The following is a 25,884-nucleotide window of genomic DNA, read 5'->3' as shown; positions in this document are numbered from 1 at the left end:
GCCTTCCAAGGCCTCCCTTTTCTGTTGCCTTTCGTCTAGGGCTGTGAAAGTACCCTGAGACAATGCTTGTCTCGGTAATGTCACAATATAAATAATTAAAACCAAATTGAACGGCCCCGGCTCTAGGGGTTTCAATGATAAGTTGCCGTGACAATTCCATTATAACCACCTGAGTCAAGGCCGTCTTTGAGATTTCTCATGATAATCGATGTTTACTGTCCACAGCAGAGGCATGTTCGGGATCATGTGAATGCACAGCCATGCTAAAATGCACACAGAGACTTCCAATTACACACGTTTCCAGCATGGCTACAACAACACCGGTAAGCTTGACATCACCTTTATGCAGTGCTAGATATGCTAGAGGCTTTTGCCTGCCTTCTGTGGTGAAGATTTACTCTGTTTCTGCAAGACATGAATTGGCCAAAGGTGCTGGTGATGCTCGCTCATTCTTCCTAGACACTAGAGTGAGAGGGTGTGTGTGTGTGCGTGTCTGTGTGATGCTCGCTCATTCTTCCTAGACACTAGAGTGAGAGGGTGTGTGTGTGCGTGTGTGTGTGTGCGTGTCTGTGTGATGCTCGCTCATTCTTTCTAGACACTAGAGTGAGAGGGTGTGTGTGTGTGTGCGCGCGAGTGTCTGTGTGCACGTGATACCAAGCCCGGCCCACGTGTGCACGCGCGTGCGATTTATTCCTTCACACTCGCCACCCCAGGAGCGAGGACATAAAATATGATCCGCCGTCGTCTTCCCATGCAGCCGCCAGTGTGCCCGTGTCAGGGACAGCGACGCCAATTCAGCGGCCGCTCTTTTTATTTAAGGCTGAGGGAGCCTGTGAGAGACATCCTCCCTAATGGAAACACTCCGTCAAGGAGAAGGACAGAGGTGGGCGGGCGGACGCCCTCTTCTACTACAACGCATGAGGCCCGCCGAAGAGCAGTCAGAATACAGTATAAACTTATTACGACACACTTTTCTCCCAAGGCGCCATATGTTCGCTCGGTGACCCGTGAGAAGATTAACCAACAAAAAACAAACAAACAAACAAACAAAAATATTATCCCTTCTGTGAGACTGCAGTTGATAATAGCAACAGGTCTAAAGAGCAAAATTATTTCAGTGAGGGGGGAGATGGTTGTTTTGCGGAGAGAACTCCTTTGCAAAAAGCGAAGGGTTCTGGAGGCCATAGAACCATATGGCGTACTGTCCGTGGTTACTTTTTCACGGCTCAAAATAAATGAGTGGCACTGCAGGTAAAACACACTGCAATATTGTTACAGGTGCTTACTGTAGTTCACCTATCTGGATCACCCAGTGAAAGTCGTTATGCTGCTGGCAGAACAGGGAATGTGGTATAATTCATGATGCTATGAGACATGTGTGGAATGTGTACCTGCAGGCACTGACGCAGCTGCTTGCCAAGCACTGGGAGAACACCTTGTGTATCTTTCCATTTGCACAGTATTCAAAGACAGACCAAATGGTAATGTTGTTCACTTATTTTGTCGACTAGACAAACATTATTCACCATGGGTAATAACCTGGAGGTATGAGGAAAAAAGGTGTTAATTTTGATGTCACACAAACCATAAAGAAAACAAATGGAAAACAAAAAAATATTCTCTGCAAATACATGAGGCAAATTGGTGTTTCAACACATTCTTCCTGAGGCAGAAATGAACTATAGGCATTTGTTACTAAAGAAATGCCAAAGCAAAGTATCTAGAAACAGTCTGGGCCACTGTACAGACCTAATAAACAAGCTGAATTTGACTAAATTGATCCACTGCGTATGAAGACATTTTCTGTGCACACACACACCACTGTGAGTGTGAAGCACGTACAGTGAGTCTTTCACAGAATGAATAAGAACTACTCTGGGGGGGGGGGGCTACCCTTGTTTGCCAAGTGGAGATTCCAGTTCCATTCAGCTGCTTAAGCTTGAATCAGATTTAATTCCTCTGCAGCCCGAGTAAGTGAGAGAGAGTAAATAGGCCTAATGCGGAGTGATGGCTCTCCTGAGGACCGACAGGCGGCTACGGGAGACCTGTCGCTCTGAACAGCGGCTCACACAGCGGCTCACACAGGCCTATCGCACGCTCCGCGACGTTCCCCCGATTGCTTCTGCTAATTTGGCTAACGAGCCCCAAGACCAGCCAGATGAGGGAAGGACCACGAAAGTCATGACAGACGCAGATCACTCAATCCGGCGAATGTGTGTGAATACATATTGCTGGAGTCACCCGTATGGCCACTGTGTGGGTGTGTGTGTGTGTGTGTGTTTTTTCAACTTGCAACTCAACAAATGTAACGGCGTAAGGGAGGATGGAGAATATAGTGTGAACCATAAGTGTTGAGTGTGTACTGTACCATCAACATATCTTGGTGCTCTGTGCAATCGGTATTCAGAGTTCATATAATATAGATGGCATGTACATGATGATGAATTTGCTCTGTAGTTAAGAAAATGAGGTTGTAAAACTGCTATTGATATTTGTGTTACTCTGTAGTGCTGGTAATTTGGTTTGGTGCAATAGCTGTGTGCTGCTGTATTTATGTGCAATCTTGTACCATTTGAGCTTTATGGTCCCCAAAAGGGGACTGATATACAGTAAACAACTGTGACGGTGTAGAGATGGCCATGGTCATGTGCAAATGTGCACCATATGTCTGTGGGGGTGTTTCATGAGTTCTGCATGTGTTCGGGCATACATGCATGCCTTTTCAATGTGTGTGTGTATTTGTTTGTATACAGTTTGAAGCTACAGCAAGAAACAGGGCTGCCTGGAGGCAAGCTGTCCAAGATGGGGCTGCACAGTATAACAACTATCTCCACAGTGCTGCAGAGCAGAAGCGCAGACGAAAAAAAGAGACCACCTCCACTAAGAAGGCTCCACCAAAACCCACAATCACTGTGGTTCATCCATGCCCACATTGCACCAAAGTATGTGGGTCCAGGATTGGCCTCTTTGCCCATCTGAGTGTCCGCCGATGATGATGATGATGATGATGTATCTGTGTATGTGTGTGTTTGTATATACTGTATCTGTGTGTGTGTTTGCGTTTGAGTGTGTGAGTATGTGTGTGTGTGTTTGTGTGCGTCTGTGAATGTGTGTGCGTGTGTGTGTGTGAAGATGACGGAGGGAGCGTGAGTTTGTGTGAGGCCATGGAGCCGACGCACTGAGCATCCCATTTGCAGGTTCCCCGCGCGCCTGCCTGCCATCATGAATCAGGTGAGAGCTGGCTGAGGTGGCTGCACACCAGATGCTTCCTGTCTGTAACCACGGTAATGGTTTGTTTCCATTCCTGGCAAATGACGGTGAACAACAACAAACCCCCCTCCACTCACATAACACACACATTCCCACACTCACACATACACACACACACAAACAATGTCTGCTCCATCCGGGACCCTCCATCATGTCAGCACCACTAGAGGAGGAGGGGGCGACCTGGGGAGTGTTTTGGGTCTCCAGAGCCCGTGTCTGGTCACCGCACTGACTTGAGAAGTGGCAACAGGTGCTGTGAGGGTGATATCACTTCTCTTGTGTTGAGTTCCCCCGTGGCGGTACCATTTCCTGTTTTGATGGTGGATGGTTGACAAGACCCCCCAAACAAGAAAACAAAACAGACGAAAGGATGACCTAAGACCGACAGTTTTAGTTTGGCTGTGACCTCGACCGTGATCATGAGGCTGAGATTATTTCCCGGCTGTGATTAATTAAAAAACCCTCTCGGTAAGCAGAATGCACGTGTAGACTTTCAGCAAAAAGAGCGCGGAGTGGAGTGACAATTTGCATGTTCGTGCACACACAGTGTGGCGTGCATGCGCTGATAAAAGACAATTTTATTTGGCTGGAGAATTACCACGTAATTCACCTCTGCTCCCTCACACACACTCACACACACACAGTCAATGTCTGCGTTGTTTTTTGTTTTTCTCTCCTCCTCTCCTCTCGTTGTAATGAACTCCCGCGGGCCCTCTCGGTCCGCACTGCCATGTTTCCGAAACAGGGTAGTAATAAAGAAAATAATACATGCATGGTGGAGGAGGAGGAGGCGCTGTCGTGGCCCACAGCGGGGAAGAGAGGAGGCCATTCATCCAGACTGTCATAGAGACTCTGCTTTGACCACGATGAAATCAGACAGCCGCATCCATCACCGCCTTGCCGGAGACATCCTCTTAGTGTCGTCGTCGTCGTCGTTGCGCGTTGCACGTCGCAGGAAACTTCACTGCCATCTCACCCACACCTCGTTTTTTTTTTCTTTCCAGGATCAGATATACTTCCTTTCTCATGGCTCTCATACACTTCCTGATGCATAGAAGGTGATATAAAAGAGCATCTCCTGTCATCTAAGCTTTTCGATTATGATTAGTGACTTGGCTAAAAATACATGCGGGCGGTGGTTTAGTTACAGGTGGGGCAGAGGCATGGGGAGGGACGGGTCTTATCTGGGGACTTCTGTAAGGAGATGTCTCCAGGGACTCCAGAGGGAGAAAATAGCATCTTACAACACCACATCTGTCAGCGAAAGTAAACTTGTCCTGACTCAGAAAGAGAGAGAGAGAGAGAGAGAGAGAGGGGGTGAGGAACAGGGCCAAGTGAGCTGAAAATCCCACACATGGACGCCATTTTGACTGCAAGTGGACAGTCCTTTCCTGAGAAACTGACCCAGTGTCTCACAACCAATTTAGGGGCTATTTCCCCTCAGACCCGAAAACAGGGGCACTGGATCTGCAGCAGGAGAGAACCTCTGCAATGGGAAGAAGGGCCTCGATTTGTCTTCAGAAAACTCACTTCAGGCGAAAACTCCAATAAAACCTCTGGGAGCACTTTCTTTTTATCTCCATAAGCAATTGTGTATTGGTGGCCTCTAAAAAGCAAGATATTACCCAAGAATAACACTCGGATTGCGAGTGCCAAATACTCAATTTATCCCTCAAAGCATCCCATGGAGGAAGCTGAGAAGACATAAGCCTCTAGAATCAACCAGGCAGATTTAGACCCCTGCATAATGCGGCCAAACGCTTCTGTTTGTTCTTGGAAAAGCTGGCACTTGTTTGGCGAAAGCCTAAAGCCCTCCATTTGAAGTTGTGTCACAGAGGCCTTGCGTCTATCCGTCAAGAGAATATCTCTCTGAGCAACTGTCAGCAGACGCTCCGCTAATGAGGGTCTGTTTGGCCCTTGGAGGACACCGTATCCCTCTAACCCTGCCGCCATGTCCTGCATTTCTGAACAGGCAGGCAGGCAGACAGGCAGGGCGTTGAATGAGAAGGCCCAGCTTTTCTATCCCAAAGCTCAAACCCCACCACTCGTTTTTTTTATTTATTTATTTTTTTTACTTTTCTTCCCCTTTTATGAGCACAGTTTCAATCTGGGGGCCTAATTTCCAGTCCAGTGCACCGCGGCCATTTTTTTAAATGACCTGCCACAGAGATTAATCCTGACCAGCAAACCTGAGGGTTCTCAACTGTGACTCCATCCAACTCCCGGTCTTATGTACTGTTTGGAGTTATTATAGTTTTAATATCATAGGCAGATGATTGTGTGCGGCACTGAATAATGTCATGGAGAAAGGTCAGCGCCATCAAAATGACTGACATTTGATGAATGGCAAAGTGCTGGCTCAGAATTTAAGGCCTTCGCAATTAAAAAGTGGAGATAATTTTTAAACTGAAAGGGGTAGGGATGGGGGAGGTGGGATGGTGGTGGTGACTGAGGTAAAACACAGGTAGCCTACATAACAGCACAATCCGCTCCAAATCTTTCTTTCGAATTCTTTCATTTTTTTCGTCAATCTTTCCAGCTCAAACAAAGCCGTCGGCACTTTTTTTTTATTTCCCAAAGGACTGGAAGCGAGTCCCCTGCTGCTCCTAAGCATCTGTGGTTACGGCCATATAAAATGGACATTTATTTTCAAAGGGGCTGTGGCAGGATCAAATTGCTGTGTTTCAGAACTAAAAGAGAGGCATGATTATTTCACTGGAACAGAAAATGAAAAGGGTTTAATCCATTTCTCCACGGTACCATCAATTACTATCCCATCTCATTGGAAAAAAAGAATATCAAAACTTTGTTATGTTAATTTTTAATGACAAAGACTGGAGTCTTCCATTATACTTCTACCTGTGTCTTGGTCGTGTAATGGCTTGTACAGGTAATCACAAGCCAGACAGATTTACATTTTGCCATGCGCACTGCTGATTGAACATAACTGAGAGTAAAGCATTTGTTCTGACATGCATGGGTAGGCCTCGGCTTGGAAGACTAGTCATTCTTGCCTAAAACAACAGAATCTATGTGAAGCATTTTGCTGGAGCAGCCCAACAGTACACGCACGTTACCATGCAATTTGGACACCTCTTACAGTATATCCACATGCAGATCCAAAGTCATTTTTAATGAGAAAAGAGGCTTGCGTGTATGGAGAGTCACAAAGGCACTATGGTCCTTGACAGCCACTGACTATTCACGAATGTAAATTTTCTACATTTAACATTTCATCCCGGATAACTGTCAAAGGCCTGCAAAAATTGGGTGATTTATTAGAGGTTTATTCCACTTCATTATCTTGGCACAACGATTTCTCACAGTTCATTTCTTGCTATGCGACCAAACACCTGCCATTTCAAAGGTTTCTCTCGCTCCCTTTTATAGTTTTGTTATCACTCGTATTTCAAATTGAAAACGGTCCCCCGATTCAATGCCACGGGAGATCATTCTTCATCTATTCACAGCGAGCCATTAATATTCAGCGCTATCATTGCCACCTTACACTTGGACTCAGTTCCACAGATAGCGGAGTGGCGGTGGTGATCTGGCCCAGTGCTGTTGGCAAATAATTAAAAGAAAAGGCCTAGGAGTGGGTCCTGCGCAGGGCTGTTGGGGCTAATGCTGTATCGTTTATTCCCTATGGAAGTGTCACAAGGAGCCCTGGAGCACATTCGTCATGCAGATATGATCAATGCTTGGACTGTAGTTTCTGGCAGCACTTCTTTCCTCTCTGGCTAGGAGGGAGGTAAGCAGGGTGTGTGGGTGGAGGTGGTGGAGGTGGCGGGGGGGTGCGTGGGGACGGGGACGGGGACGTGCATGCAACTTGGCCAAATCAAACTCATCTGAATGCCGCCTCCAGCTTCGAGTGCCCTCTGGCACGCCGAGGCGTCACCTCCCGATGCACTGGCGGCCGGGCGTACCGGCGGGTTACGGTCTAATCAGGTGGACGCGTCACGAATGAAAAGACGACGTGACCCGGCGTCCACCACTGCCAGCACCGACTAGGTTACCGAGTACTTTTTAGAGACGGCGTTTTGCCCCGACTCACGTACATGCGATCGCATGGCGACTCATCTAACAACATCATCACCGAGGCCCTGAATGTCCTGATAAGCTCCGTCTCAGACCAAAGGCTTGGAAAAGAGTCAGGAGCGTCGCTCACTCAAAAGAATAATCCAGCACAGCTGCTCGCTGAACACAGGAGCAGCGTGAGACGAGATGGCTAATCCGTAATGGCTGATGATGGGCTATTTGCATGGGGCCAGTAAAAACGCTGGTCATATTTGCACATAGCTGCGCACATTAATGGTTTTAAAACCCCGCAATTATAGGGCAGAGAAAACTCTTGTTTGCTCTGCAGTCCTTACATTATGCATTCCCCCACTTCTCTCATTCAAAACAAAGTTAAGTATTTATGTCTTTTCATCACACTGTGCTAACCCTACAGATGGAAATGAGCTTGTTCAGCTCAGGATTGAAACCTTTGCCTTCCACAGTCCTACTGAGGCACGGAATCCATACTTATTAGAAGGCATGTCAATATGGCCAGGGTGACATGGTCTGCCCTGGGTTTACTCTGGAGGATACTACCTTGAGGAGGTAAACAAACAGCCAAGACATGCATTCAGACATCAAGGCCACATCAGTGAAAATAATGATTACCCTACCACACAACGAGGTCATGATTAACATGTGTCAACGTGCAGGTGGTTTAAAGGCCACCGCTAGTTGTCCAAACTGGCACGGAGGGCAGTTGGAGCTTAACCAGTGCTGGGGTGAAAACTGACCACATTCCTGAACAAAAAGCAAGAGCATGTGTAAGATTGCATTATGAGGAGACGGGTGAGTCAGAGTGACGATAATGCAGGACTGCCTGCCATCCACCGGCACACCAAGCACGAGAGCGTGGGGCTTCATATCTTAATCTCTCATGCTGTCGCTGATATGGATTTTGCTCTGAATGCTAATTTATCAAGTAGCGTTGGGTTCCCTCCATCAGGAAATACACAAACATTTGGATTGACTCACCTGATGACTAGGGATAGTGTGTGCATGCGCGTGTGTGTGCGTGTGTGTGCGCGCGCGCGCATGTGTGTGTGTGTGTGTGTGTGCTCGCGCGCATGTGTGTGTGTGTGTGTGTGTGTGTGTGTGTGTGTGTGTGTGTGTGCATTTACTGTGACACCCTTGTGACACCATTCCACTTCATTGAAATGATGTACAGCCAGTGCATTATATTATAGAGTAATACAATATGTTACTTATTACCTCAAACACAGTGTGTATGATGGAGGTCCAACACACACACATTCTTCATTCTTGGACTTCCACACACACATTCTTGGACCTCCACCTCTCTGCTAATAATTATGTAAATGACTGCTGCACACCTGTAATCATATAGAACATTCTAAAAAAAAAATCCGGGACCATTATTTAATCCCTGAAAAAGATGCAATCAGAGCTGATCAGTGCAGATCAAAGACTACTTAATGGCTCACTTCATAATAAATGAATGAGCTACCTGTGATGAAAATGAATTATTTGTCTCATTAAGTAGCCTAATGTGTGTGTCTTTTATGGTGAAGGAAATATGATTTCTCACAACGGCATATGCTAGGCAAAGAGTAACAGACAGCGCAATCAGTTGACACATTTATATTGACTGGAGTGGGATCCGCGGGAACATTTTCTGCTTAGACGTTAACGGCTACATACAGTATGAGCGCCTAAATTCAGCCCGACTGATAAGTCTTGTAACGTAGCATAAACTTTAACATGGCTGCTGCTATTGAAGATAATAGCGTAGAGATCAAGCAGGAAAATGTCCAAACGAGAACCACTCTTCTCTTGGATTTCAGCACCTCGGCTCAACAGGGGAGGTCAGTTACTCAGCCGAGTAGAGCTGGCTCAGAAAATGCACACGAAATCTGGGCAGGTGAATTGAACTCTCACACTCTCGGAAAACACATTTTTAAAGCATTGTTAGGTGACCATCCAAGGACTCGATTTTAATTCCAGGCAACATCTCCTGGTTGATGCACCACCATAGACTCATTCTTTGACATTCTCAGCAGTTTTGAAGTGCATTCATAAATTGAATGCTGCAGTGAACGCAGTTATAGAACATAAAATGAATCGTATGCTAAAGAAGCGTATGCGGTAAGTTCTGTCCACCTGCAACAGTTTCCGCGACAATCACACATCCAGAGTGCTACAGGATAGGTTTATGACAGTTGTAATCACACATAACCAAAGGAAATAAAGTTATGTATACAAAAAGGTGCCTAATGTCGCTAAATGATGCTCGTTTTCAGATAAAAAAAAAGTGGAAAAAAGAAAATGCACTTACCAACAAAGACGAGCTGAAACAGGTACAATCCTAAAAGGTCCATCGCGAATTTCAATGTGGCAAAAAATATTCCAAAAGCAAAATAATCTGTAGGATACTTTTCACGTCTCTGGATTTACCATGAGATTTACGTTACCGACCTTGTGTGGGATGAATACCATGCAAACACTGATGAAACAACATTCTCCTAAATATTCTCTCGTTGGAATATTTACAGCACGCACGGAATTATGTTATGAAGAGTTAGTAAACTGTCATATGGGGTGAACTTGCTATTAATTTCAGGACATGCAACTGTCTAAAATAGTATCTTAGATCGTCAGTTTAAGTTACCCTGAGACATTAACTTTGTTGGTAATAAGCTACGCATCAGAAACGGAGTTAACACCTAACCAGGTCGCAGACGACTGTTTCCTCCTAGTTCAGCCAAGCAACTGGATAGAATTTGGTGAATTCAGTGATCATGAGTAGCGCATGCCCCTTCAAACTCCTCGTGAAGAGGAACTGCCCAGAACTATAGGCAGGCAAAGAGATGGAAGCGTAATGGAGTGGAAGTTTAGCGTGTGAATATCTAGTTAATTTGTAGGCTATCACCTTACACAGTATGTGAGAAATAACGTTGAATGCCGTTGTACCCCAGGGTGAAAGCACTAACTGTACTGTAGGCTATTACTGCAGTAAAGGGTGAGATGATACGTGACATTGCCTCTTTGCCTGTACATGTTAGACACGAAAACAAAATCTACGACATGTTTTTTAATCGATGCGTTCACACTTCGGACGCAGAGTCTTTCAACTTCGAATGCACATATCAAATTGAAGGCTGTCACGAAGAGGCAATGCTGCAGCACATCAAACTACCAAAATGTGAACGCACTCGAACGCGCGCGTTCTTCGTCGCGCACCAGATCACGTGCACTTATGCGATAGCCATAGACTTACACCCAGGAGAGATTGAGAGACCATGCAATTAATGTTTGAAATTAGGCTACTCGACCCTGCCATTTCCATTTGGAACAATAGCCCCAAATGTTTGTTTCGGTTTGAAACCGAAAAAATGTTTGTTGGGGGAGGTATCTACTGTCAAAAAGCTAATCGACTGTTAATTGATTTAACTTGCATAATCATTTACTTGCAACATAATGATTATTGCAGTGAGCTGAATTTGATTGCCTTATAGGCCTAATGATTTGCTTTGGATGTGGCAGGAATCAGCCACCTCAACAACAAAGGCCATTCAGTTGTCATGGATTATCCCTTTAGAGATTCGTAAGACTTGGCCATGCAGATCTGCATGGGGCATCTGGATCCAGCCATAGAGCTGCAGTTGGTCCAGCTCTGGGTTAGCGACATCCAGAACTGGGAGTCAACAGTCCTGGAGGGGCAGATAGGACTAGAGAGGCTCCTGGCCGGGGTTGGATAAGGTTTACCCAGCTGATGCCGACTGTGGACTTCAGGAGTCCAAAGTCTTGCCATTGATTACAGTAACGATTATTTCAATTTCAATTTCAATTTAATTTCACTTATAGAGCGCCAAAACATTGCACATGTCTCATGGTGCTTTATAGAGTGTTAAACATTCGGAGAGGGGCCCATGAGTAACAGAGGTGAGGAAAAACTCCCTAGAATTGGAGATACATTGTATAGGAAGAAACCTTGGACAGATCCATGACTCAAGGGCCCAACCCATCTGCTTAGGGTCAGTTACAGTACAGTAAGGTCATTTAAGTGTCAGAAGTTCAAGTTATTGTCTAGGTCCATGTGAAGAGCCTCTGAATAAAAACACAGCTCTCGCTAACTGGTGAGGCATTTGTCATTTTCTCTTATGGGACTAAAATCTATGCATTGATGATGTGTCCTTGTTTATGTTGACATAATGGTAGTATATAGGGTGTGACAACACTTGCTGATTGTTGTTGAATTAAATTATAGCATAACACACAAAACATATAACAGGACTATGGCTTCCATTTTGTGGTTGAGGTTTCTTCAAAACACAGCTCAATGACGCAGCAATTAAAACACTCTTGATAAGACAGCATTACCATCTCCCTTGGATAAATGCTCATGCTTAGGCCCAGGCAAAATTAGCTCAAAGCTTGTTTATGAATTTTGGGAATTAAGGGCCTCTGGGTGCTTTGAAAAATTACACATTTGTGAAAACATATTTACATTTGTAATTCAAATCGGCAATGAATGTTGCATTGAATGCACAATTCTTTCTCAGGGGCCCGTGGGAGATCTAAGGGGCTTTCTGGTGCCTCACCGCATGGCACGGTCTCTCTCAAAGGCTCCTTCTCTGACAGACAGATGGATTTGGCTGCACAGACACTCCACCTTCTTTCCTTCCTTCCAGACCTGAAGACACCCTGCTTTAATCTGCGCTCGCTGTTCATAGCCCCCTCTTAAGGGTTTGGGGTGGGGAGGGTGTGGGGCTGTATGTGACTGACTGGATTCTGATAGAAAATTCACCACTCAGAGCCTCCTGCAACTCAAAGCCGAGTCAATTTAGCCGTTCTCTCCACACAGAGCAAAGTCAGCAGTCGGTTTCTAGGCGCACAGCAAAACCATTAGCACATTAGGGCTAACTGGCCTCATACAATGTGTGCTAGGCTTCACCACTCCCGTTCACTCCTCTATCACAGTCCCTAAATCATGAATGTGGATAAACAACTGCTTTACTTCTTTACTGACTTGGGATGTGTTGGCAGAGAGGAGCCGGAGTAGCATATAAAACAAACTACACCGCTGTGTGTTTATTAATGTAAAGCCCAGGCGATGACTGCTTAATGTGTATATTTATGGTCAAGAAGAGGGAAGTGGGAACATGTGTGCTGAGGTGACTCTATTCTCCTCCAGACACTGAACTCTCTTATGCTGGCCAGCCCGACCAGTGTCAGTGATGTCATTGTAGTGGTTCCTGCACAAACAACAGAGGCTTGTTCTACATGTTCCACCGGACGTAGTATAGTATAGCATAGCATAGCATAGCATAGTATAGTATAGTATAGTATAGTATAGTATAGTATAGTATAGTATAGTATAGTATGTATCCTTTTTGGTCCTGTGAGGGAAATTTGTTCTCTGCATTTAACCCAATTTAACTGAATCAGTGAACATACACAGCACACAATGAACACACAGTGAGGTGAATCACACACTAACCCAGAGCGGTGAGCTGCCTGCCCAACCAGCGGCGCTCGGGGAGCAGTGAGGGGTTAGGTGCCTTGCTCAAGGGCACTTCAGCTGTGGACTGGTCGGGGATCGAACCAGCAACCCTCCGGTTACAAGCCCGAAGGCCCATGTCCACCTTCTTTGTCAGAATCTAAGTACTGACAGCAGAAAGTTGTTTTCTGTGGAACACGGAGTAATTAATATTCCCCCCAACAATGCTTGGCTCTCAATCTCAAGGTTTTTTTTTGTTGTTTTTTAACAAATAAAGCCAGTATAATTATGTGAGCATAATTAGCTAGAGATATTTGCAGGCACAGTATGAACTGTTATTACTGTGCTGTCGACAAATGCCTCCACTGGTAAAAAATAAAAATCGCTGCAATTGTTTTCCTCTTCCTCATAGCGGTTAAAAGAAAAACTCGCAAGATTTATTCTGCAATTTACAAGTTTTAGGCATCTGTGGTACAACAAGGGGAGGTATTAAACACCTGCTACCGAGGAATGTGTTGTTTGATTTTCAAGGAGATTCCAATGTGGGCTCTCTCCCTCATGTTGCTGCACACCCTCGTGTGGTCATGCAGTCTCTCTCTCTCCCTCGCTCCGCAACACAACAACAGATGGACTGTCTCATGCTTCCTGAGTGGGCAGCTTCAGTTACACCACTGTGAGTACCCCTCGGTCTTTAAATATAATGCAGCCCACACACACACACACACACACACACACACACATGTGCACACACCCATACACATTCATACAGAGAGAGAGAGAGAGAGAGCATGAGAGAGAGAGAGAGAGACAGAACTAATCTTCAACTTTACAGGGAAATGTTAAGGGGGTGAGAGCAGGAAGTCTATTTCAGCAGGGAAGGTCTCAATGTACTTCCGATCAATCCTCTGAGACTTCCCCGGCCCTTCGCTCTCTCTGCCCTATAGTCCAGCGTGTGGATAGAAAGGCAACAATGGCCGCGCTCCCCATCGCGCCGCTCTATCTGCTCCTCACGGGGCCCCTCTCACAATGCGGCGCTAAAGCTGCGCCCTCTCCTCTGATGACACCTCAGGTTTCACCCATTATCACCGTTTTAATGAGGGATTAGTTCCGACGCTGGAAAATAGTATCCCGGCAAGATTGGGTTCCCATGGCCTATCGAATGACAGATTCATAAAACTGCACTTTTATGTCCCCTTTATGTCCCTCTCTCTCTCTCTCTGAGCCCTTGCTCCATAGGGGCTTCCTTGTCCTGATGGTGCTGCCGGTGCTTCTTCAGTTGTGGGTGAGCAGGTCGACTGACCTCCTGCATCCATCACTGATGCCCCACCCCCCCCTCCAACAGTCCCAGCGGAGACAAAAGCAATAATTAGATAGCACCTGAATCAACAGCTGAGGATTTGACTGGATCCATAACTTACGTGCCGCTGTTTCATGGCTGTTCAAGGCCCAGCGTGAGGACAGTAGAGGGGGCAGGGGGATCCGGATCTCCTGAAAAAAGGGGGCTCATGTTATAAAAAGCTTCATGCGGCGTGACTGAATGTGAAGTTGGATTATTTGTATAGGAGGTCTCCATGGGTCCAGACTGATTAGAATAGAATGCCTGACCTGACCCCTTTCCTGGGTTCACAGCTGTGTCAGTGTGTGTGTGTGTGTGTGTGTGTGTGTGTGTGGAGGGGGGTGGTGGTGGTGGAGGTGGTAAGGAGGGCTAAAAAATGCAGGGATGCACAATTAGCTAAATTAGGAGAACAGCAACACATGGGGTAAAGCAGAGGTAGGGGTGGGCCAGACAGGGAAAGTGCTGAACAAGACAACAGTGGGTAATCAGTTTTAAAAAACACAAACACACTGTGAAAGGTCTATAAATATACATATATCTCCAGTCCCGTATGAGTTCAGCAGGTATATACAATATATATGTACGTATATCTTCCCCATGAGTTTAGCAGCTTTCATATAGGAGTTGGTATTTTTTCATTATCATGTTCTGTTTTCTCTGCGCTGTGGGTGCTCAAGATCGATGAGTCGAGCGTTTCCCTCGGTGCTCTCTGCATTTTTGTCACACACTCTTCCACAGCTCTACCCCCACCATCCTCTTCCTCAACCCCCCCCCCCCCCCACACACACACACACACCCGCCCTCCTTCCCGCTTAAAAACACTGCCTCATCTTCTTTCATGTCCTGAGAGGAGGCGGTTTCATTCCCTGCAACAGACAGTACATTTCTCCCTCTGTCTTGTTTTCCCATCACTGTCTTTGATAGACTTCAGACAGCGTGTCTCTGTGTGTGAGTGTGTTGAAATGAGATTGCCGTTTGCTTTTGGGGGCGAGAAAAAAAAAAAAAAACATTAGCATTTTATAATGAGTCTACCATTTGACAATGTAACAAAGACGCCAAATGGATGTCTGCACCACAGTCAGACTGGTGCCTGAGTGGCTACATGCCTAAGGACTGCTTGAAGCTTGAGATTGTACATGGAATTGGACATTGTATTTTCAGGCTTTCCCTGAAAACGTTCAAATATTTAAACACGACTGGCATGAACTGCTTGAATACCGCATGCTCTCCATCCCTGGTTTGAATACTGCCCCCCTCCACCCCCCACCCCTCTCCATCCCTGGTTTGAATACTGCCCCCTCCACCCCCCACCCCTCTCCATCCCTGGTTTGAATACTGCCCCCCTCCCACCCCCACCCCTTTGGCAGCAGTCTGTGTGAACGAGATAGCGATCATGTCTCAATCTGGTGCATTATTTCATCCGACTGGAATGCTATTCTGTGCATACCTGGCCGGTTCCGCTGTAGACTTTGTGAAGTTACTGTACACACTTGATTTGAACTTGTGTTGAACACAACCCCCCCCCACCCCCACCTACTCACTCACTCACACACACACACACACACACACACCCCTCACCGTGGTTCACCTCACCTCACTCTCCTCCCCTGGGTTCCATAAAAAGCCATCCAGAATGTCACTGTGACCATGGTGACTAATGACCAATAACACTGGTGGCCAGCAACGGCGTGTGGGGGCCCCATATTGGCATCTCCCAGATCTCTCTGGAGTGAGGAGAGCACAAACAGTCCATCCGTTACTTACAGCGGCTCCCCAATAAACAGGGCTAGTCATCTCGCCCTGGTGTTTCTGAGACGAGCGAGTGCCTCGGCTCTGCGCGTGGCGAGCGAGTGAGCGAGGCAATGATGGGCTCCATATGCAGCCCTTACGCGTATAGCACGGCACATAAAAGCAAACGCACATGAGAGGTTATTGTCTTTGCCTTGGCAGCGGTGGCGGCAGCAGCAGCATTGGAGGCTCACAGCGAGTGCATAACTGAGACCCGAGCAGCCAGTAGTGTAGCCATTGTGAAGTGGCTCACAGAGCAGAGCAAAAAAAATAACATACATAAAAATAAATATCAGCTCGCTGTGGTGTTATTCCTTATGCACTTAAATAATATGTACTTGCCATAGGTGTGGGAGTATGCAGTAGCTGCTTTGGCATTATATAGTCTGTGTGTGTGTGTGTGTGTGTGTGTGTGTGTGTGTGTGTGTGTGCGTGTGTGTGTGTTTGTGTGTGTGAGAGTATATCAGTGTGTGCCTTAGTGTGTTTAACGGCTTACAACTGAGATAACTTGCGGTGCTGTAGTGAAAAGAAACACTACGGGAATCTTCCATGGTAAGAACAAGCCAAGAGATCAGGCAAAGGCATGCACTTCTCATTCTTCATTCAATCTTTCCATTCTCCTAGTCCAACTTTCACCCTCAACCCAAGCTGGGGCTGGCTTGCGTTTGGCTATTGTCCTCTGAAGGTCTTTTTGAAGTTTCTTTGGTGTACTATTTACAATTGCTTTTATTCCTCTGGGAGATTATTTTATCCAAAGACATTTATTGTAGATTTGAGGAATGACATTCAAGCTACAGAAAGTTAAGATCAATTCAGCTCATCCATAACAAAAAAATGAGCCAATCAAAAACATGTTACTGTTTGCTCTCTTACGTGGTTAAAAGTCATGAAAAAACATTATGCCCAGCGTCAACCTTAAATAATAAATTTCCTTAAGTGATGATAAAAGTAATGATTGAACGATTTTGGCTCCGGGCTTGGACAGAGCAACATAATGGCCACATTTGTACTGCCTTAACTCTCACTTAAAGGGATAGTTCGGATTTTAAGACACGAAGTTGTATGGGTTCCCTGTCAGCAACGTAGTGCATCAGCACTGACTTACCCCCGACAGCGTCCTGTGAGCCGAGATCCAGCCGGTTTTTGATCGTTTTTGATGCCGGACTATTTTCTTCAGCAAGTTTCTGGGGTCACGAAAGTAAAGTGTTTTTCTTCTCAAAACCATATGCGTTCAACAGAGTGATATATTTGCACCACAAAAACGTTGTCCAGCTGTCAGTAGCGCGCAGTGATAGGAATCGCGAAAAATAAGTAAGTGATAACGAGGTTTGAATTTTTCCTGGACAACTTTTTTGTGGTGCAAATATATCACTCTGTTGAACGCATATGGTTTTGAGAAGAAAAACACTTTACTTTCGTGACCCCAGAAACTTGCCGGACTACTTTCTTCAGCATCAAAAACGATCTAAAACCGGCTGGATCTCGGCTCACAGGACGCTGTCGGGGGTAAGTCAGTGCTGATGCACTACGTTGCTGACAGGGAACCCATACAACTTCGTGTCTTAAAATCCGAACTATCCCTTTAATGTACGTGCCCCTATAAATGCAGCAGCATAATTGACTGGGTTGAAGCAACTGCATCAAACCACACATAAACACAGTGTGCTCCAATTAGACTTTATAATGTGGTCTACCACATTTACTATGATCTGTGTGAATCTGTGACCTATTGCTCAGTTTCACAGCCTCAGTGCCATAAAAAAAACCCTATCATCTGATAATGTGTGATAATCTCACTTGTAAATGCACTACTTCAAAATTCACAAAGAACAAAAGTTGGTCCTCTAGCTTACAAATCAAGTCCACAGTTCTGCTTTCTGCCATTTAAAACACTAATCATAAATAAAATCAGAGCAATATTAGAATGGTATATTCTATATATAACAGCAGCATCCGGTCATATATTATCCTCCAGAATCTCTCAGAACAAAATAGTTCTTCTTCCAGGAAGTCTCAATGGCATGTTTCAATGCAAGACTGCCCTTGACATTGATAATAGATGATGGAGACAGCAAATAGACTGCATCTGATGATGAGTGAATGAACACTGTCTACTGACGGCTTCCTCTGTTTCAGGGCCAGACTGTATGTAGCTATCTGTGGCCATTACATGTCTCCCCCACATCTTAGTGCAGTAGGCAGTAGGAAACCTGTCTCTCACATATAAAGGGAATGGTGTGTGTGTGTGTGTGTGTGTGTGTGTGTGTGTGTGTGTGTGTGGAGGGATGGAGAGTAAATGTTAAGAGTGTAAATCTGTGTGATGGCAGGAGACAATCCCAGCAATATGGGCATATGCAGCATTTATGAGCTGATTCCTGGAGATGGGCCCTGGATGTAAATATGGGTGTCGGGTTACGGTAATAGGAGAGACTACCAGCGGTGTTTAGAATGAGCACGCGTCGACAGTAAAGCCACTCGGCGGGAGCGACTAGCGTTTGTTTCTCTTTTCCACCTCATTACGGCCACCAGAGTATGAAGACTAAACTGATTTAATCACCCCGAGCCTCTAATAAAATGCGCGGTTAAATAAAGTGATTTCACACAGCGTTCAGAACACAGTTTTTCTGGGCACTGCGGAGGTACAGAGAGCAGACAGATGGGTATCTCATCAGTGGGGCTGAGACTCTCACTCTGCCGAGGGAACGTGTGTCCCTGGGAGTCCTGCTCCAGGCTGTATCCTGCATGGCCACCCACAATGTGCAGGCACTGGCCGACGACACAGGCCCAGAGACCTCTCGTAAATGTATTGGCTATATTGGGTCCGTGGCCAGAGCCACCCTGCTGCTCTCCCTGCGCTCAGCTAATTGATTAGGTCAAAGGTCAACTTTTAAGTGACAGTGAAAGGGGGAAGGCATTTCCTGTTTCTGCATCTATAATTCAGTGGTTTCCACTTTCTCACTCCATTTTCTCTCTCTCTTGTGTGTGTGTGTGTGTGTGTGTGTGTGTGTGTGTGCGCGCAGAGGGTCTCAAGCTGTCCAAATCTGAGTCTGCCAGCACCCCCTGCAGCGTTGCTGCCTTGGAAGGTTGGTGGAAATCCCTGGGTCTCCTTGGACGCGGCAGTCAAAAGCACAGAAACATTTGGGTGTTTGACGAGCGCGAGCTTTGTTTGTTTTCTCTGGAGTTGCTCCACAAGGCAGTAGCAAGAGAACAATTAATAAGACAATTTTCAAAGGTGAAACTGACCCCTGAAGCTATAAAAGTTCACTACTGGGATTATCCCTGCGAGGTGGCAGAGTTTCTTTTTTTTTCTTTAAAAAAAAAAGTCATTATCTAGTTAATTTCATCATATCACTAACAAAAGTTACATTTCTCACTTTCACGAACAGTACATTGAGAGCAAAAGATTTTCTCGATCCCAAAACATCAGAAAATGTGTTTGCTTAACTTGTGCACTGGTAAAACCCAATAGCCTCGCCAAAAATGACCAGACGTGGTTGATTTAATTAGCAGGAAATGGGGAGGTCATTTATCCATCCGTCTATCCATATGGTTGGCAGCGGAATGCCTGGAGCCGGGCATTTGTTTCAGGTGAAGTGGTCTGTGCTGCAACCATTTGGGACCCCTGTGGGGATTATTGCCGCAGCAACCTCCCTGTTTACTGTTTCCACAACCACTGGACCATGGCGTGGTCGATGAACCCCGGCTTATTTAAGTCATTGGGGTCAGTTGTGTTTCTGGCCTTAACTCTCTGGTGGGAGGGAGTGGGGTTGGGGGTTAGGGGTGCATTTTTCCCTGAGTGGAAGTGTGTGTGTGTGTGTGTGTGTGTGTGTGTGTGTTGGTTGGGGTGTTGTGTGATTTTAGTCAATGTGGCACTTGCCACTGTTCTGCAATGCAAAAAAGCCTACAGCAGCAAGAAGTCTCTACACAGACTCAGAGCAATAAACAGACACTTCTGCCGCTTAGAGTCTCTTATCCTATGTCACGCAAAACAGGTTTATGTTCAATAAATGCTGAATGCTCCGTGAATTCAGAGCACTGCCACACCCATGCCAACTCCAAGTCCCATCAGACCGGCGCACTGAGGAAGAAACTTTTTCAGTGCGCCTGGAGAGGAGCCGGCTGCTGATAGATATATCTGGCAGACCACTCCTGCATCCTAAAACGGCACTCATCTGCTGATGCACCATCAGAGGAAGCTAACTAAAAGGCAGTATGAAGAGACTGAAAAGCCAAAGCACAATTAACAGCCCAGGGATTGTGTGTGTGTGTGTGTGTGTGTGTGTGTGTGTGTGTATTTTGTTTGTTTATCTATTTGTGTGTATTCAAAGGAATGTATAACTCATCTGCGTGTATCTTGTTCATTTTTGCTCCTGGCTAAAATCATAATAGAAGTCAAGCCACACTTATCTCATCATGGATACACACAGTGCTCAAATATTCAATTTGAGTCCACTTTACATCCAGAATTAAACTCAAACCACTGACACAAATATCTTGGGGTTACGTTGTTCAGTTAATGCAACTGCATACAAAAAAAAAACAAAAAACTAAACGAAAAAACGCTGTGCAGTGTTGACAAAACACAAATGTGTTGGGGTTACGTCGTTCAGTTAATGTAACTGCATACAAAAAAAACGGGAAAGTGTCATTTGGGCCCTCCCAAATGCCATTTTCCTCTTCCCATTTACACATAGTTCATTTTAATCAGCCCAACAGTAAGAGATGCCTTGAATGTGATAACCAGCTGTGCTTCCATTTTCAAAAAGGTCACTTCATGCCATTAAAAAATATGATTGCCTGTGAACAACTTGTTTTCCAAGTGTACCAGCAAAAAAAAAGAAAAAGGAAAAAAAAAACAAAACAAAATGGAGCAACTACTCAAGCTCTCACTAGTGTTTCATAATTACTACAAGTTGATGTTGCTTTTACGGCTCATGTGAACATGCTAGACGTACAGGATATTTGAGCATCTGTAAACAATATTGGAAAAGCCCAAGTAATTTCCAAACTGCACGCAAGAGTCAAACCGTGGCAACCACACAAAACGCTGGTCTATTACAGTAGGATCTACTTATTTAGCCAGTCTGTTAATAGCAGGATCTAGAGGGTCCAACTGCACTCACGTTACATATGACACTATTAACAAGGACATTCAGGATTCCCTCTGTGTTGTTTGTCCAGGAAATGCAAAACAGAAGGGTCTTGTGAATCTCTCCCCCGTGGCAAGCCTTTCATCTCGGACCAATCAAAAAGCGCAGAGGCCAAGGGGGGCAACATCAGAGCTCGGACCTTAACCACGGCGGACTTCCTCCCGCTTTCTCCCTCCTTTGCTGTAGTCAAAGTATGCCTGCGGGGTTTGATGAAGGGGGCACAGGCATGCTGGCCTCTTCCCAGCGCAGGCCTTGTGTCATTTGTGATCGACCTCGCGCTGAATATCAACTAACCGGGGGATCCATTACTTTTTAAATGATGAAAGCAGCTCCCCTATTGATCTCTGAAGGGTTTGCTCCCAAGTGACCACTTGGGGCTCTTTGGGGCATTTTCATTAGTGTGGCAGGAAGTCTGACTACTTTCCAGAGAGGGGAAAAAAGAGGGAATAAAGCAGAAACAGAGTGATTTGTGAGAGGCTCTGGAAAAAAACACAACAGCATAGCATTCATTTACAATCAGTCAGGTGTTCTCTTCAGACAAGGGTCCCTCGTCATGCTACTGGAACTAATCCCCCCTCGACAGAGACAACATTTTCATTTCACAAATGCCTCCCAATAATCTCTCCGGCTCAAGTCAATAACAGGATCAACATATCTATAATTGCAGACTGACCCTTCAGTCCACCTTCTCCCGACAGCTGTCAATATTCATCATTGGCTTGGGCCTTTTGTGCCGATCAATGAAAGTCCCATACTTGAATGTTTTTTTGGACTCTGTCCTCAGCCTGCTGTGGTAAATATCACCTGAGCACAGACTCCCTTCCCCCATACCAATCCTGTTACACATCTCTAAACAGAAATGTCAAATACGCTAATCGCCCAGACGCTAGCATTTCTATCCCATAATGTTGCAGCCGCTCGTCCATATTTATCTGTGCCGGCTCAGGCAACACAAAGCCTCGCTAATTAAGGTGACTTTCCCGTGAGAGCACCGAACCATGTAGTTGCTCAGCATTTAGATCACCAAAGCTCAATTAATGAGAACTGTAGGAAAAAAAAAAGGCTCGGTGAAAGCCTCTATATTTCTGAGCGGGTAGTCCTCTTCATTATGCAGTGGTGCTGAGAGAAGGGGCTTTAATCTCAGGGCTATTATTTTCAGGGGGTCTCGTCCCTCTAATGAGCTTGTAGCGAAAGATTTCAAACAGACCTTTGGTGCTAGGGTTAATGTAGTCATGCTACTGTTTGCTTTAGTTTTCTCGTCCACTCGAATTACTAATGTCGAGCGACCAATCCTGCACTTAATTTACTTCAGGCACCTCTTGAAGTGTGTTTGCACAAAGTCCTGAGCAATGGGACACAGTTTTTATAAGTCGGAGTGAGTCGTAATTAGGCTCTTTCATGGTCGATCGGGCATGTTGCAGTGTTCAGGCACAAAAAGGCGATGACATCTGTTTAAAAGGCATTAAAGTGACATTGTGAAAAAAAGTTAAGTGTCCAAATACGGATGAAATCCCCAGCTCTGCCATGTTGGGCTCCCTCCTATCCTAATTTTGCTGGCATCCCCACTAGATTTCTGATATAATTGCCTTATGAATATGACCTTTGTGTAATGCAGGGCCCATCAAAAAGCTTGCCTCTGGATGTGAAGGAAAGCCATGACATTGGAGAAAAAAAAAAACTCCTTATCTGAAGGGACTATCTTACAGACTCACTGAATACTCTCACATCCAGCCTTGGTTAATACATAATTGCACACTGTGTCTCCTTTTTGAAACATGGACAGTGAAATGCCAAGAGCAATTCCAAAAACAGTATAACTATTAGTTTCATTGAGCAAGAGGGAATGTTGTAAAGAATCAGGACTTGATGGTGGGGAGATATCTCCGAATGACCATTGTATCTCCGAATTTCTGTTTGCGCTCCGTGCTTCAGATCATGTTTCACATTTCTGTGGGCGAGATTTGGGTCTAGATCGCCCCAACACCCACTCCAAGGATGGAATCATTTGTGGAGACACGCTCTGCTCTGCCTCCTCCACAAAACCCCTGGAAGCACACTGCTTTTGGCACTTTGATTGTGGCTCAGGATTGGACAGGGTTCGACAAATTTAGCAAATGTCAACATATTCCAAAGGTCTTCAGCCAGCGCTGCTATACGCATGAGAGGAATACTAAACAGAATCTTCTTCAAACCCTCTGTGATTAAATCACCATGCATCAAATTGGACTGTGTGTTTGGTCCACCAAAGCAATGACTTGGCAAAAAATGAGACAGAGGAATGGCAAAAGTAGTGTGTATGTATTTTTAAAATCTGTACATATACCAAATGGGAAATCTGAGTTGCATTTAATTCAGTCATTATTGGATCATTTTCACTCAGGAAAAAGTTATGGGAAAACAAACCATTACAAATCAGCGATCATGAATGTTTTTCGACTCGCAAAGTCTCTTTGCGGTGAAAGCAGAGCAAATCCATTTCCTCACCCAAAGTTTGTTTTCATGTAGGGTCGGTGGTAGGTTACAGCTCTGCGTTGGATCGGTGGGACAGAATTTGTGTGATTCAAGCACACTATGGCCCTTGGAGGTACCGGTAATCATGAAGTTCTTTGCGGTAACCGGCTTGGACAGCCCGGTGCCGATTGCTTCCATATGTGGCACAATGCTGCTGAAAGGGTCTCAATTTCTTTGTCACAAAAATAGGCTCCACTGGTTAGTTTTACAAGGTGAACTGTCAAACGTCAAACATAGTGCATGGATGTGGGGTAAAGCTTTACAATTAGCAGTGCTGATGGGGCGAGGGCTACATAAATAACATTTAAAGAATGAGAGAAACTTGACTTCTCGACAGCCCTGTGCGTTCACATGACAGAAACAACATGGCGCTGTTATTCCATCACTCCATAACACTAATGGCACAAATTATTGTTACAAATTGATCCTTTCCATTAGTGGCCCATTCATAAATCATTTTCACATGTTTCGGGCTTCAGAGGGCAAGGCTAAGAGGAAATACTCTAAACATTTTAATCAGGACAAAAGGCCCCTCTGTAGTGCACACTGTTTTTCCTCTCATACAGCAGCACCCCGTCACCTCTCGTGTCAATCAAAGGCTGCAAGGGTGGTGAGAAATTCATTTCTCTCTCTCTCTCTCTCTCTCTCTCTCAAGGCCACACAGCCTTCTAGAATGTTCTCTTTGTGCACTGTTCTCTGTGCGCGTCTGGCCTGGCTATAGACATTTGTAATGTTCCGGGCGAAAGCGGATCATGGCATGAAAAGGCCTCGGCCGTGATAAAACAGAGCGAGTTGAAAGCCGCGGCGGACGGTGTGAGTGACAGGAGCGACTCAGCATGGCAGTGGCTTTATTCTTGCATTGCAGAAGGCGCCGCCGCAGCTGTCAAGGATCACAGAGAAGAGACGACGTTATAGGCTCAGGCTAGATAGCGCTGAGAATGCAGAGGGGGAGCATGAAGATACTTTCTGAAACTCCAAAACTCAAATCTCACTCACCCCTGGTCTTAAAGGTACCAAAAGCAATTCTAAGCTAGGCTCATGTCTAACCCATAACAGTTTTTGTCACATTTTGGCGAATATCTCTTCACATTGCACAAGATTTGTGCATGGCCCAGGCTGTGGAAAGGAAACAAAGTGGAGCAAGCTTGTCCCCCTAACCATAACAAAACTGTTCCACCCAATCACCAAAAGAGTGTAGGGGAGTTTGGTTGAAGATAAAGGGTGTTTTGCTAGGGAAGGGGCGAGCATACATCCTTGTTTTGTTTTGTTTTTTTTAAATGTAAGAATCACATCTGAGCTAATAAAAAAGGTACACCATCAAAGCTCTCTTAAAGTCAATTCTTACTAAAGTCAATACGTATTTCCCTTGTGCAATATACAATTTCCTTCAAAGAAAAATCAAATATCAAAATTTCAGCTTCAGTTGAAGTTGTAGCTATATTCCTTATTCCTTATAGCCTACACTACAGAGGAGGAAAAGACTTTCAGAGGTAGTAAATTTGTTCCTGGGAACACCCAACCACAAAACAACACGGTCCTCGTTTTAATGTGGACATTCTTGTTGAACAATAGACACTTCGATGTTACAGATACATTGTATAAGCATTTGTTAATCGGAAACCTTCCACTGACATCAAAAGCAGAACTCCTTGACAGGGTCTATAAAAGAATATGCCGACTTCAAAATAATGTCATGTAATGTCAAATTAATTAGTCAACCCCACTCCGTTGTTCTACAGTTACCATGGTGACCATGACAGCTGTCACAAGTTTATAGGAAAAAAAGAAAATCAGTCTCAATCACACTTTCCTGCTTTTTACCAGGTTTTCCAACACATACTGTTTTGATAATGGTTTCGATTTTTCTACAGGCACAGAACCTTAAAGTAAGCTATTCAGGATCTTAATACCAGTTGAACACACTAATCTCAGACAGACCTCGGATGGCTGTTGACCCTCTATATGGGACTATACTGTATTTCTGCCACCGATTTTCCCATTTCCTTAAAGATGCTTTGCCTATGAATGCATAATAGTGTACTTGCTTATCATCCTCTTTTCTTTTTTGCTTTCACAAAAATACAACTGATTGATCTCAGCATGTATGCAATATATCAATCAGAAATGGCACTTAAGCTTAATTAATGAGATTTACGTGTGGTTATCACATCAGACCACTACAGTTACCGTCTCCTTAGCTGAGGCAGAGCAATACTGGGGAGTCCAACTTAAATGATGAGATGGTTATCTGTGATCAAGCGTGCATCAATGAAAGTTGAATCAAGCTTTGCTCTATCTGCCCCCTGCAC

At 45.1% G+C, this 25,884-nt stretch overlaps 1 protein-coding gene across 1 annotated transcript in view; it reads right to left on the bottom strand.

Annotated features, from left to right (window-relative positions):
- The window catches only part of gfra4b (GDNF family receptor alpha 4b), a 35,821-nt gene extending 25,784 nt beyond the window's left edge, over window positions 1-10,037 (bottom strand). Inside the window, exon 1 of the mRNA XM_062524795.1 lies at window positions 9,626-10,037. Coding sequence (XP_062380779.1) covers window positions 9,626-9,668 — 43 coding nt within the window. The 5' untranslated portion in view covers window positions 9,669-10,037. The remainder of the gene's footprint in view (window positions 1-9,625) is intronic.
- Window positions 10,038-25,884: the final 15,847 nt, after the last annotated feature.

This window comes from Sardina pilchardus, chromosome 21, assembly GCF_963854185.1.
Source record: "Sardina pilchardus chromosome 21, fSarPil1.1, whole genome shotgun sequence".
NCBI classification, from domain to species: Eukaryota; Metazoa; Chordata; class Actinopteri; order Clupeiformes; family Clupeidae; genus Sardina; species Sardina pilchardus.
The sequence above is the reverse complement of the archived record's forward strand: the minus strand, read 5'-3'. Positions and strand labels throughout refer to the sequence as shown.